A 13,457-nucleotide genomic window follows, 5' to 3' on the forward strand; every position below is an offset into this window, starting at 1 on the left:
GGGCAAGTTTGTCGTGGTATACTTAGACGATATCCTCATCTTCTCGTCATCCATGAGTGAACATCAGAACCACGTCAAACAGGTCCTCCAGAAACTTAGATAGAAACATCTGTTTGCCAAGGCCGAGAAGTGTGAATTCCATGTGCGACAGGTCACGTTTCTAGGGTACGTTATTTCTCCCCATGAATTTGCTATGGAACCAAAGAAGGTTAAGGCCATCCTAGACTGGGTCCAGCCAACCACTTTAAAGGCCATTCAGCATTTTCTCAGCTTTGCCAACTATTACAGGAGGTTCATTGGGTCTTTCTCCACCATTGTGGCTCCCATTGTCGTGCTCACTAAGAAGGGTGTGGACACCATTCACTGGTCGGACAAGGCTGCATGCTCTTTTGTTGTCCTTAAGAAGGCTTTCATCAGTGCTCCGGTTCTTCGTCATCCAGATCAGGACCTTCCTTTCTTGGTTGAGGTAGATGCTTCTGAGATCGGAGCAGGAGCAGTGTTGTCCCAGAAGGATCCCAGTGACGGCAAGGTCCATCCATGTGCCTTCTTCTCACGAAAATTTTCCTCGGCTGAGAGAAACTACGATGTGGGGAACCATGAACTATTGGCCATCAAGTGGGCCTTTGAAGACTGGAGACATTGGCTGGAGGGCACCAAGCACCAAATCTCCGTCTTCACTGATCACAAGAATCTGACGTACATTGGGGCAGCCAAGAGACTTAATGCCAGACAAGCTTGTTGGGCACTATTCTTCACTCGCTTTAACTATACCATTTCCTTTAGACCTGGGTCCAGGACTGTTAAAGCGGATGCCCTCTCCAGGAGCTTCTTTCCCATACAGCAGGATGAAGCTCATCTTGAACCTATTGTGCCCAAATCCTGTCTTCACTTGGCACTTACCCGAGGTTTAGCGGAGATCATCCGTGCTCATCAAACGGAAGCCCCTGCTGAGAAACCTCCACATTTGCTCTTTGTGCGCGAAAGCTTCAGGTGACAGGTTCTTTTGGACTTTCATGCCCGACGAGCCTTTGGACACCTGGGTATCATCAAGACCACGGAATTGTTGTCCCGTCCATGTGGTGGCCTTCCCTTCCCACAGATACTCGTGAATGTGTCCTCACTTGTGAGACTTGTGCCCATAATAAGACTTCTCGCACCACTCCTCAGGGCTTCCTGCTACCACTATCTGTTCCCAAAATGCCATGGACCCACATTGCCATGGACTTTATTGTGGATCTTCCCGTTTTGGGAGATTGTTCTGTGACTTGGACAGTGGTGGACAGGTTCAGTAAGATGGTCCATTGTATCATGCTGCCAAAGCTTCCATCTGCTAAAGAATTGGCAAACTTGTTCATTCAGCATGTCTTCTGACTGCACAGGTTACCAGTCGATGTGGTTTCCGACCGGGGGGTCACAATTCATTGCGATATTCTGGAAACATTTCTATCCTGCCCTGGGGATACATCTTAGCCTGTTGTCTGGATATCATGGTGTCACCATTCTTCTGTGTCATGGGCCACACCCTAGGGCTAATTCGTTTGACATCAGCTTCTCTTTATCCACGGATCCCCTTGCAATCTCTAGATTATGGCGCATTTGGGGTAAGGTCCATGCCAATTTGATCGAAGCCTGGGCCAAGAGGATCGTGGACAAACATAGAAGGCCATGTACCTTTCAGAGAGGAGCTCTGGTCTGGCTTTCTACCAGGGACATCAGATTTCATCAACCCACTAGGAAGCACGGTCCCAAGTTCACTGGTCCTTTTCAGATCATCTCACAGGTCAACCCGGTGACTTTCAGACTTCAGTTGCCAGCTTCTCTCAAGATAAACAACTCCTTCAACTTCTCAAGGTTGTTTTCACCTCTGCCAAGTTCGGAGTCCTCGGGTATCCACACACAGACCAGTGGAGGTTTGAGGCCAACATTTATTGTTGAAAAAATCCTGGATTTGAGAGTTTCTAGGGGTCACCTTCAGTTTCTGGTGCACTGGAAGGGTTATGGACTTAAAAAGCGGTCATAGGTGGCAGAACATGCTCCCAGTCAGAAGAAGGCGTTCTTCCGAGACTCTCAATTTAAACCGGGATCTAGGGGTTCTTCAACCCAGTGTCAAGGGGGGGGGTACTGTTACAAGTCCAGTCCAGGACTTGTACATGGCTCAAGATTCTCCTGCTCCTCTCCCCACTGGATCTGCTCCCAGTAGATCGGAATATCTGAGACATGGGCTGGGTTACTCCCATGTGACCTGATGAGTCCTTCCTCTATTTTTACACACTGGATTCTAGCTGCCTTGCCGGCTATAGCATTTATTTCACAGCACTCGGCTCAGCTGAATGGTCAGCTATTTTCTCCCAGCTATTACACTATGGACTGTTTCCCGGCTTCTTAGCCACTCCAGCAGCTGTTCTCCCACAGCCTGCATACCTGGCTTCTTAGCCACTCCAGTAGCCGTTCTCCCACAGCCTGTATACCCGGCTTCTTAGCCACTCCAGCAGCCGTTCTCCCACAGCCTGCATACCTGGCTTCTTAGCCACTCCAGGAGCCGTTCTCCCACAGCCTGCATACCTGGCTTCTTGCCACTCCAACAGCCATTCTCCCACAGCCTGCACTCCCGGCTTCTTACCACTCCAGTAGCCATTCTCCCACAGCCTGCACTCCTGGCTTCTTAGCCGCCGTTCTCCCACAACATTGGACTCAAGCCACATCATCAGCCTCAGGCCACATCATCGGACTCAAGCCACAACATCGGCCTCAAGCCGCAACATCGGCCTCAAGCCGCAACATCAGGCTCGGTTACATCGGCCTCAAGCAGCTCCATCGGCCTCAAGCCGCTACCTCGGCCTCAGCTGCTCCGCCCAGCCACTCAGCCAAATGTTTGGCACTAGCTTCATCTTCACCGCTTGGCCATCTGCTACAGCTATCTGGCGCAAACGCCTCCACTTGTGTCTTCTACCATCGACAAGACAGTTGTCCGTGGCAATTTATAAACTTCTATTTCTGCCTTGTCCGTACCGCTCTTCCACAGGGATTCTTGGGTGTCGGATCACCGACAATCGTAACAGTGAGATGTCAGTGAAGATTAAATTCCTTCTGGGTCTACTGTATGTGTTCCAGATTCTTCTGGTTTGGATCCCCCCTTATGTATTTAAATACAGCACTGTTTCACTCTTTATTTGGCAAAACAAACGATATAGGGTCCCCACCATGCTAGGGTCTTGCCTTTGATTGATGTCACCTCTCTGCTCTGGCTCTCCATGTCTAAGCGGCCTTCTTCCTCTCTTATCCAGCCCAATATCTCCATCTCACTTAGTTTTTGGGATAGAGCAAATGCTAAATTTATAATTGGCTCTATCGTCTGGATCACTTATTCCTCTATTCAATAACAAAGACTTTCCTCCAGGCTGTACTCCTGCTGTTTTTGAGCAACGGCCGTCAAGGGGGCTAGATATCTCAATGATCTCTCTAAGGGTTCTAGCTTTCCATCCCTCTCTGATATTAACAAATAAAATCTCAATTTTTTTCTTTAAAAAATATATAAATTTGCAACTTTTACTCCTCTATGAAGACTATTCTATGTACTATACCTCCCAGTTTATTTGAAATGTTATGCCTCAGAGTGTTCTACTAATGGTCTGGTATCCACCTTATATAAGGAACTCCTTTAGCCCTGCTCTGCAGAATAACCCACGAGTGAACCTGAGAGAGAAACTTCTGTGAATCTCTGGACAATGAGGATTGGGAGGAAATTAGACTGCTTACATTTCTTTATATGTTCTTATACTGTAATAGAAATGTTTATAACCTCTAGTGCAATTGCAACCTTATTTCCTCTAGAGTTTATAAATTCATAACACACATCTTGAATAGCTATTTGAGAGGATGCATAGTGACGGCATATGTCATATAGGTGGGATATTCCTAAAGTGATTCCAACCTGAAGTGTCTGCCTACTAGTGTCCACTCGAATACGTTTGGAGTTCCCCCTCTCTATCCCAGGTTCCTCCTCCTACCATTGAACATTCCTTTGGCCACGAAGCATCAGAACAAACTGATTTGACATGTCGCCCTAACAACCACATGCCAAATTGCCTGTGCCTGATATCAGCCATATCCCCCACCCATGCAAGCTATCATAAATAGAATTTGGCATGCATACCAATGGAATATATGGCAAGTATCTTACATAATTCCTCAAAATCCTTCATTAAAATTTGGGAGCCTTGGAACTCATACTTTTGTGATTGTTCTCCAATTTCCCTATAATATTTTCTTTATGCACGATTCTCTTTTCCCTTTTCTCCTTCTCTTTTGTCTTTTTCCCACTTCAGTCTTTTTCTTCATTCTCTGTCCTGTCTTTCTTCCTTCTTAAGTATCTCAATCAGAATGACAACCTACTTTGGACTCTTGTGAGTTGCATGTCATTTATTTGTACTAATTTTGTATAGTAGAATGTGGGAATCAGTATGATTTACCGTCAGCCGCATAGCCGGCGGTTCAAATCCCGAAAGCGGAAGCCCGGCAGTGAAGATCCCGACAGGTAAGTATTTTTTCTATTTACTAACCTAACCTCCCCCCCAACCCTAACCCTCCCTTAGGGGTACCTAACCCTAACCTCCCCCTCCCCCCCAAGTGCCTCCCCTTCCCCGCAGCCTAACCCTAAATCTCCCAGGGGTGTGCCTAACCCTAACCCCCTTCCTCCTAGCCTAACCCTAACCTCCCATGGGGGTGTCTATCCCTAAATCCCCCTCGAGAGCTGTTTGTGCCCGGCTTACTTTCGATCGGTAAGCCAGGTGTCGGGCTCCCTGCGTAGGTCTAATGACAGGCGTCGGGATTTTGACGCCTGTCATTAGACACTTGCCAGGATTAGACAGTCGGGATGCCAATGGTCGGCATTTAGACCGTCGGCATCCCGACTGCATACCTAAAATGTGACCTTTGTTTGTTGCTATTTCTGTACCTGCCTTTTTTTACATATGTCGTTCTTCCTACACATTAAGTCTTTAAAAAAAAAAGGAAAAACTTTAGCTCCACTGCATTCAAAGGTTCGAAAGGAGGATATAGCAAAGCATAGGTTAAAATCCAAGAGTACTCTTTAGATTGTATGCACATAGAGAACTCCCTATTAAAAACAAAAAAGTGACTGCACTTCTGGTAAAAGAACCACCACTTTTAAGAGCTAAGTGACAAACCATTATCCAGACTCTTTGGAAAAAAAAAAAGTCTCTGAACAAAACCTGAAAAGTGACAGACCCTTGACCTCAAAGGCTGGCATCTACTGCCACCAACCAAGAATCAAGTGATGTACCCTTGGTGACAGTCTGATCAACTGCCTGGTCAAGTGATGTGAGACTTGTTCAGTTTGATGAGCTTCATTTTGATTGCCCTCAAGTGGAATTATGCAAATTGTACCAAATGAAAAATGAAGACCATTTTACATATGACATTCATGCAAAGTAGCACAGACATCCGTCTGAGAACAAATTAAGAATTTACTAGTTCTTCCATCAAAAGTATTTTAACTTATATCTGCTATCTGTGTCAAACAGCAGCCCTAGAAAAAATTACACTAGGCCATCGCTTTCATAGTTTTGAAGCAATGTTGGAGACCCCCACATTAAAAACAAATCATCCACATAAGAGAAGTATAGGAAGTATAGTCACCCCCATGGACCTGAAAAGAGCAGCCATACAACAATGATTTCCATTAAAAACTTTGGTCCCATCTCCAGGTAATGGTGAGTATGCAAGTACACATCCTTGATATCCATAGAGACCTCAAAATCATGCTGCTCCATGGTGTTGATGACCGACCTCAGAAACTATCTAAAACCTGTCCACCCAAAGTTAGTGTGGCAGTATCACCAGAGGTGGCACTGGTGAGCAGCAGATTCTGTGTGGAGCAGGAGAGATCCGCCCACACAGAGAAGAGAAGGAGTCTGGGAAGTTGTGTAAGGGCTGCCTGGTGGAAAGAGCTCAGGTGTGGGCTGATGAGGCAGACCAGTCAGAGAGCCCAGTGAAGCTGAGCGAGCCATTGGGAGGCCAGGAGGCCGGTGTCCGAATCTTGCAGGAGGCAAGGGGGGACCACAAACTCTCAGACTGTGACGAGAAGGCAGTGGAGCTGCAGGCTGAGGAAGCCAAGGCCTAACCTGGAGGATACAGGGAAGGCATAGAGACAGACTATGTGTGTGTAGTTGTGTCAGCCAACTAAAGACCAGGCCGGAGCCTATGTTAACCTGCAGGAAGCAGGGCTAAGCTGACTTGGGACTTTTGTTTGCAGACTAGCTGCTCCCTTATAGAGAGGGTCGAAGAAGTGAGTTAGTCGCCCCAAACAGGGGCTAAGTTTGTTTGTTATTTTCTGTTTTCCTGATTTCATATGCTGGCAGTAAAGCAGCACCTTGTTTGTTTCACCTGAAAGCTGTGTGTGGACCCTCATTAAGCACCTAAACACGGTACCCATTCACCCTCTGCCGAGCTAATAAACCCCAAGACATCACATTAGGTTCAAGTATTTTAGGTTCAAAATTGACCAAAAGATCTGTCAAGATTTTGGACCACATGGAGATTTCAATAGAATCTCAATTACTTTTGTTCATCAGGAACTAGAATGAACCACAAATAAGATGATTAATGGCTCCCCCCAGAGCTAGCTGTGTATTGTTGGTTTAAGGAAGCCTGTTCATAAAGACCATCTGGAGTCTGGAAGGGAATTTTAGGTTATTCATAAAATCTGTGCAGAACCCAAAGAGGAAAAAGGAACCTACTTAGTTGGGACACTTTTTATTATTTCAAATACTAAATTATTTACAAATTCTCATAAAGATTCACAATATTATAGAAAAGCAATAAATATACAATAGATTACAGGCTTACAATGGAAAAATTGTCTGAAAACAAAAAACTCATTTTTGTAGGTTTTAGGGTGCCATTTTCAGAAAGCATACTAAACAGAGTTCCATCACACACCATTTTTCGTCAAACTCATTTTCATTATCAGTATTTCCAGAATTACTGTATTAAGCTTTGCAACAAAAAATTTAAAATTAGGGCTTTGTGAACATTTTCTATACTATCATTTGATCAAGAAGGAGCATTCTAAGAACAAGTATGGGTAATAGGGGGAGGGGTGGGTTGGCTATTTAGTGATTATAATAGATGCCATGAGTAATCATGAAGAGATTTCCAGAAAAATCTGTGCTTAAACTTAATCAGAGACTTGGGTCTTCCTAAAGATTCAGCAGAATTGTTGTTCTTATTGGTCCTATGGTTCCTCTTTTTCATAGTTAAGAAACAGAGAAAATAACTTATTAGCCCTATGGTATCTCTTTCTCATGGTTTATAAACAGATAAAAAATATATTTAATTCCAAATTTTTCCCAAAATGGTGACTTGGTTTGTTGTAGCGATGTCCCTGGACTACTGGGGAAGTTTAATGTACATTATGACATGAAGGAGTAGAGGCTCTTCATTGACTCGTCCAAAAGAAACCTCAAAGCAGTGCTTCGCCACAATGGTATCTAATATACTTCAGTATTAGTAGGGCATTCTGTTATTCTGAAAGAATGCTATGAGATTTTAGCCTTAGTTCTCACCAAACTGAAATACAAGAATCATGGATGGACAACATTCAGCAATCTAAAAGTACTTTCCATGCTTCTTGGACAGCAGGGAGGATACACCAAGCACCCCTGTTCTTATGTGGATAGGTCCGCCGGTATAGGGGCTAACAGTGGATCAAAAAGGAATGGTTGCGAAGGGTAACATTACATCCTGGAAGCACAATGTAATTTGGTTGATCCAGAGAAGTCCTCCTGCCTCAACTTCACATCAAGCTTGGATTGATGAAACAATTTGTAATTGCTCTGTCAAAAGAAGGAGAGTGCTTTTAATACCTGCGCCACAAGTTTCTGGAACTGTCAGAAGCAAAAGTGAAAGAAGGTGTTTTTGTTGGTCCGGATATTCGGAAACCTATGATAGAGAACGTGTTTGAAATAAAAATGGAAACAGTTGAAAAGAGTCCTGGGAAGCTTTCTAAGATATTGTAAACACATTTCTAGGGAAAATTAAGGACCCTAACTTTAAGTGCATCGTGGACGACATGCAGATGACATACAAAGACTTGGGCTGCTCTATGAGTTTAAAGGTACACTTACTGAATTCTCATTTAGGCTATTTCCCAGAAAATATTGGTACTGTAAATGAAGAGCAGGGGGAAAGAGTTCATCAAGATTTCAAGGAAATGGAACGCCTATACCAGGGGATATGGAATGTCAACATGATTGCAGGCTACTGTTGGATGCTGCACAGAGAAGAACCGCAAGCTGTCTATAAGAGAAAAAGTACCAAAAGGAGCTTTGAGGGAAAAAGGAAAGGACTTAATGTTTTTTTTACAACATCAGAATGGATTTCTATCAATTATTTTGTGCATAAAATTATTTTTTTATGTATTTTACAAATAAATATATTTTAACCATAATATGTATTATTATGCTATTTCCCTATATGTGGCATATTTTTATATATTACACTGTGGCCATTGTTTTATATCTGGAATTAAGTTTCACCCTAATGAGACGAGTCTTCAGAGAAGGGAGAATTGCTAAAGAAACCTTTATGAGCCTTTCACCTGTTACCAGGTCACCCAGAGCAGATGTTTAGATCAGAGTGTGCTGGAGCAAATACTGAGGCCCCGGAGGTGGGTGGTGAAGACAGGCACACAGATACCTGCAGAGATAGGAATAAACAGGCACAGGTACTGGATGGTGCCGAGTAGAAGGAATAGCGAATAACAGGAACAGAGCAGGATGCTTACTAAAACCTGGAGCCAGAAACTATCCTCAGGAAGGAAACATGTTTTTTCTGGCAATGTCCTTTAATATGGAGCAGTTTTAAATAGGATGATGTGACCACTGATTGGTGCTGTAGATCAGGTGAGTGTGGCTGCTGCCAGAGAGGATCAATGGAGCAGCTGACTGAGGGCCTGATTCAGAGTTGGGAATAGAGTAATATAGTGCATCAGCATCTTGGTAAAACCATGCTGGACTGCAGGTGGGGCAGATTTAAAATGTGCAGAGTGTTAGATTTGGGAAGGGTGTGTCCTAACTGAAATCAAAATTGCAGTGTATAAATAAAGCTGTCCAGCATTTGTGGGCTACATGCAACAGCAGTCAGTATTTACCACACATGCAAAAAAAAAGTATGTTTTTGCACCCCTTGCATTGCAACATGGTTTGTCCAGATACACAGTTACTTGCTCTATCTTACTCTCTTTTCAAGTCTGAATTAGGGGCTGATCCAATATGGCAGTGCTCATGTTGTCAGTCCGATGTTTACATCTGATGCTGTGGTGATGGCAGAAAGTAGGGAGCACAGTGATAAGGTACTGCCAGACTCAGTAAAACCCTGATGTGTGACAGACAGTATAGAAGTGAAACACTTATGAGAGACACTGGCCCTAATACAGACTAACTGTATCAACACGGGCCAAACAAAATACATCTCTACTTCTTAATTTCCCTTCAGAAGGATACATTGAGAGAAAATGGAGTTGCAAGGTTGTATATCTGTATTTTTTGGCAGGCTTGCCTCAGTGAGGAAAAGCCTGCCAAAGAGGTGGTTCTGGGTGTTTGAAGATAACATAACCAACACTAACATGGCCACAGTCTAGGAGGATGGCCCTCACAGCCGAACACAGTAGTCAGTGTGGGTCTACCATGGCCAAAAGCCCCCACTTACCCCCCCTCCTGAGCACTGAAGGCACTGCACCTACTCTTCTCATGCAGGCCTCTGTGCTGCGTATAGACCATATTACGAATCGCTGCCAAATCAACTCCGCACAGATTTCCATACTCCAATGGATAAAGGAGGGGAATAATTTCAGACTTTGTGTACAGATTTTTAAAATTCCAGGTTGAGCATCTGTAACCCAAAGTTCCAGTGTACCCCATAGGGGATAATACAAAAAAATGCCAAGCAGAAGCCAAAAATCCAAAGAACCACCATATATTTTGCCAGCTTTAGGATATTCAACACATATGATGATACTAAATAAAACATTTTGCTGTTGAGTGACTAACTCACAAAGTTAATATTTAGGAAGTACTATAGTAACACCTGATAAACCACTACCAAGTATAAATTGCTTATTGTGTAATAATACCTGACTCATCTATAGGCTCCAACACAAAGCCTTCATCTTCATTAGAGAGTAGAGTAGTGTTGTTTGCAGCTGGAACATTTTCCAAAGGCATTTCCATGGCATCATCAAGTGAAGTTGCTGCGAATATAAAAATACATAAAAGTACACATAACCAATACACTTACAAATAACATACACATGATTTTAATACTTCTGTATTGAAAATGTACAATTATTGAATTAACAGGTTATAGTACAGATTATTGAATTAACAGGTTATCCACATACATGTAACCTGTTAGCAATACGTTTCCTTCAAACGGATACAAGATTAAAGGTGGAGATGTATTAAAACCTTGCATGGCCTTGTTGCAGAGGATATCACTTAGGGGGAAATGTATCAAGCCCTAAAGAGTGATAAAGTGGAGCAGTTGCCCAAAACAACTAATCAGCTTCCGTCTTTTTAAATACAGTGCTAGATAAAGTAAATGAGAGTTATTCTGGGTACAGATGTTATATCTGTGAACGACGTTGTTCACAGATATCGCGTTGGCTGTGCAGCACAGCCGATGCCCAATATATCTGCAGATATATTGGTGCATCGTGTGGCGTGTACGGGCGGCCAGCCGACTGTCCATATACGTGCTGCAGAGGCCGCCAGTGACTGACAGCTCAACTGGGTGGGTGCATGTAAATGTCCGCCCAGTTACATCGGGCCGATGACTGGTAAGTGTGTATGCACTTACCGATTGCCAGATAGAACGGTGGATCAGCTGAATCGGACGTACAGCCGATACGTCGTCCAAGTGTGTACCCAGCTTTAGAAGCTAATTGTGCGCAACTTCTCCACTTTATCTCTCTTCAGACCTTTATACCCCCCCCCCCCCTCCAATGATAACCTCTTCAACAAGGCTAGTCAAGGTTTTTAAAATTTAATTGTACTGGTCTTATAAGGTTAGCCCCAGGCATACACAATGCATAACTGACTGATATTTCAAGAGGAGTGCATAGAATTGATAAGAGTGGATTAATCACTTACCTTTAAACACCCCATTTGAAGAAAGAAAAAGAGTAAGAAAAGTTAAAGCAGTGGGAGGATATAACTGATTACAACCCCCAGTATGGAGTATTTTCAAGTTGCAATAACTACTGTATATTCTTTGCGAGAACAAGTTTGCTACTGAAGGGCTAATAAAATTATGCTGGCCATACCAAAGTATCCCAGTAAAAAAACTGGATTTATGTACTTACGTGAAATCCTCTTCTACTAATTGAGATAAACTGTGTCCAGAGACCTTGAAGGCAGTGCCAATGGATTACTGCTTCTCAGTTCTAGCACTGGCATCTGTTACTGCAATTTTTAAGTTCCAACTATAGCACAACCCAGTTTAGATTGTCCATCCTTAACACCATAAAACAGATTTTAGTGAGCTTGGTGACAACCTAATGGACAGATTAAATAGACCATGATATGATTTGTTCCAACTGAAACATCACCTTTGGCTGGAAAGATGGTGTTATAAATAGGACAGTACTGTCATTATAAAATACTAGAAAATGTAACAGACAAGAAATAAGCACCCAACTCAATGACCAAAGAGACAAATGACACGGTCTTTCACATAAACTATGGGCCTGATTCAGACCCACTCGCAAGCGGCTGTCCGCTCGCAAGTGGGTCGATGTTCTGCACTGAGCATGCGCACGACGGAGGGAGCTCCGTCGTGCGCATGCGCCAGACGCGACGAGCGAAGGACTTTCCTTCGCTCGTTGTGTCTGATCAAAGGGGGCGTGCTGTCAATGTTGATTGACAGCACGCCCCCTTTGGTGGGCGTGCCGGGGGCGTGCCTCCCTGACGGGGGCGTTCCTAAGGGAACGCCTACCGTCAGAAGCCGGCCCACTGACATCACTAGTGATGTCAGTGGGAGTGATTTTGGCTCTGATAAGAACCAAAATCACTCCGGGCCTTGCGGTTGAAAACCTCAACCGCAGGCTCCGGCTCGCAGTTTCGATGGTCGCGATGGTCAAGACCATCGCGGCCATCAAACTGCACGCTCGTGTAGGCTGTGGGTGGTGACCCACAGCTATACGAGCGTCCAGGAGGACGCTCCATAGTTATGGAGGACGGCCCTCATTCAAAGCGTGCGCTCTGCTCAGAGCGTACGGCTCTGAATGAGGGCCTATATCTTGACATTGTCCAAACGTGGTAACTTCAGAGCTGAAAGCATCAACTTCAAACCCCAAGGTGCAGTAGGAGGAACATATGGTGTTTACATAGTTTTGGGAAGCAAGACCATTTTTTTCTAAGCAAAAATGGACAATGCTGACATTTGAACATTAAGAGAATGGAGTATCAGGTCACTATTAGGCCATCCTGTAAGAAACACAAATGGCATTATAACCTGAAAATTGAAGTGTGGAAACTTTTCCTTTCATACTTGGAAATACTGTATATAACTTTCAAACTCTATGATCGATAGCTTTTCACAAACACCAGTTTCTGGCTCTAAGCATGGCCTGGAGGACCAATATCAAAAAATCCTTGGTTGTGAACAGGGCCCTGACATTGCAGATCAGATGTTCTGCCATCATTAGCACCTCATTGTACCATGATTGGACAGTCTGGAATGATCAAGATTACTGGTGTTTTTTTCCTTTGGCCTTTTTTTTAGTACATTAGGTAACAAAGCTATTAATGGGAAAATGTTTATAAGCTGATAATTTCACAATTCGGTTAATGAATCCATCAAGACTGCCTATGAATCTCTGATCCTCAAGAAAACCAGTACATTTTGTGGCTAAGATGAGAAGAAAATGTGTTTACTACCTGTTTATGCCACCTTTCCACAATCTGAAAGATAACTTGCGTGAAAAAAGACTATTCCCCAGGCAAAATATTCTGACTGCTCAGGAAATTCGCCTCCCAATTTCTAACCACTTCAATGTATATTGCTGAATTCACCAGAAAGCATAATCAGCCTATTTCATGATCATTGATTATTCTTCATTTATGAAGTAATACACTTTCAGCCCATGCACTTGTCACTGCTCTGGGATCTAGTACACTTGTGAAAACCTTTGTTTCCTTCCAAAACCAATAACCACGAAAACAATGGTGCAGTGTCACTACTACCCATCCCTGTAGTCAGAGGCATTTCTAGTGAGGAGGGGGCCCGTGAGCAGTCTCCATCACGGGCCCCCTCCTCTCCGTTAGGCAGCCGGCAGCGCACTGAGCTGTGCGCGGCCAGCGCCGGAGTTATAGACTCTGGGCACTAGATTATGCCCAGAGTCTATAGCGGATGCACAGGTCACCAGGAAAATGGCT

General features: G+C 43.9%; 1 protein-coding gene across 3 annotated transcripts in view; it reads right to left on the reverse strand.

Annotated features, from left to right (window-relative positions):
- Positions 1-13,457, reverse strand: part of RAD21L1 (RAD21 cohesin complex component like 1) — a 258,401-nt gene that overhangs the window by 131,188 nt on the left and 113,756 nt on the right. For all 3 annotated transcript variants that reach the window (XM_088467137.1, XM_088467139.1, XM_088467138.1), the window contains exon 9: positions 10,154-10,270. In XM_088467137.1, the coding sequence (XP_088323263.1) occupies positions 10,154-10,270 (117 nt within the window). The remainder of the gene's footprint in view (positions 1-10,153; positions 10,271-13,457) is intronic.

This window comes from Taudactylus pleione, unplaced genomic scaffold (genome assembly GCF_031769625.1).
Source record: "Taudactylus pleione unplaced genomic scaffold, aTauple2 ptg000069l, whole genome shotgun sequence".
In the NCBI taxonomy this organism is placed as follows: Eukaryota; Metazoa; Chordata; class Amphibia; order Anura; family Myobatrachidae; genus Taudactylus; species Taudactylus pleione.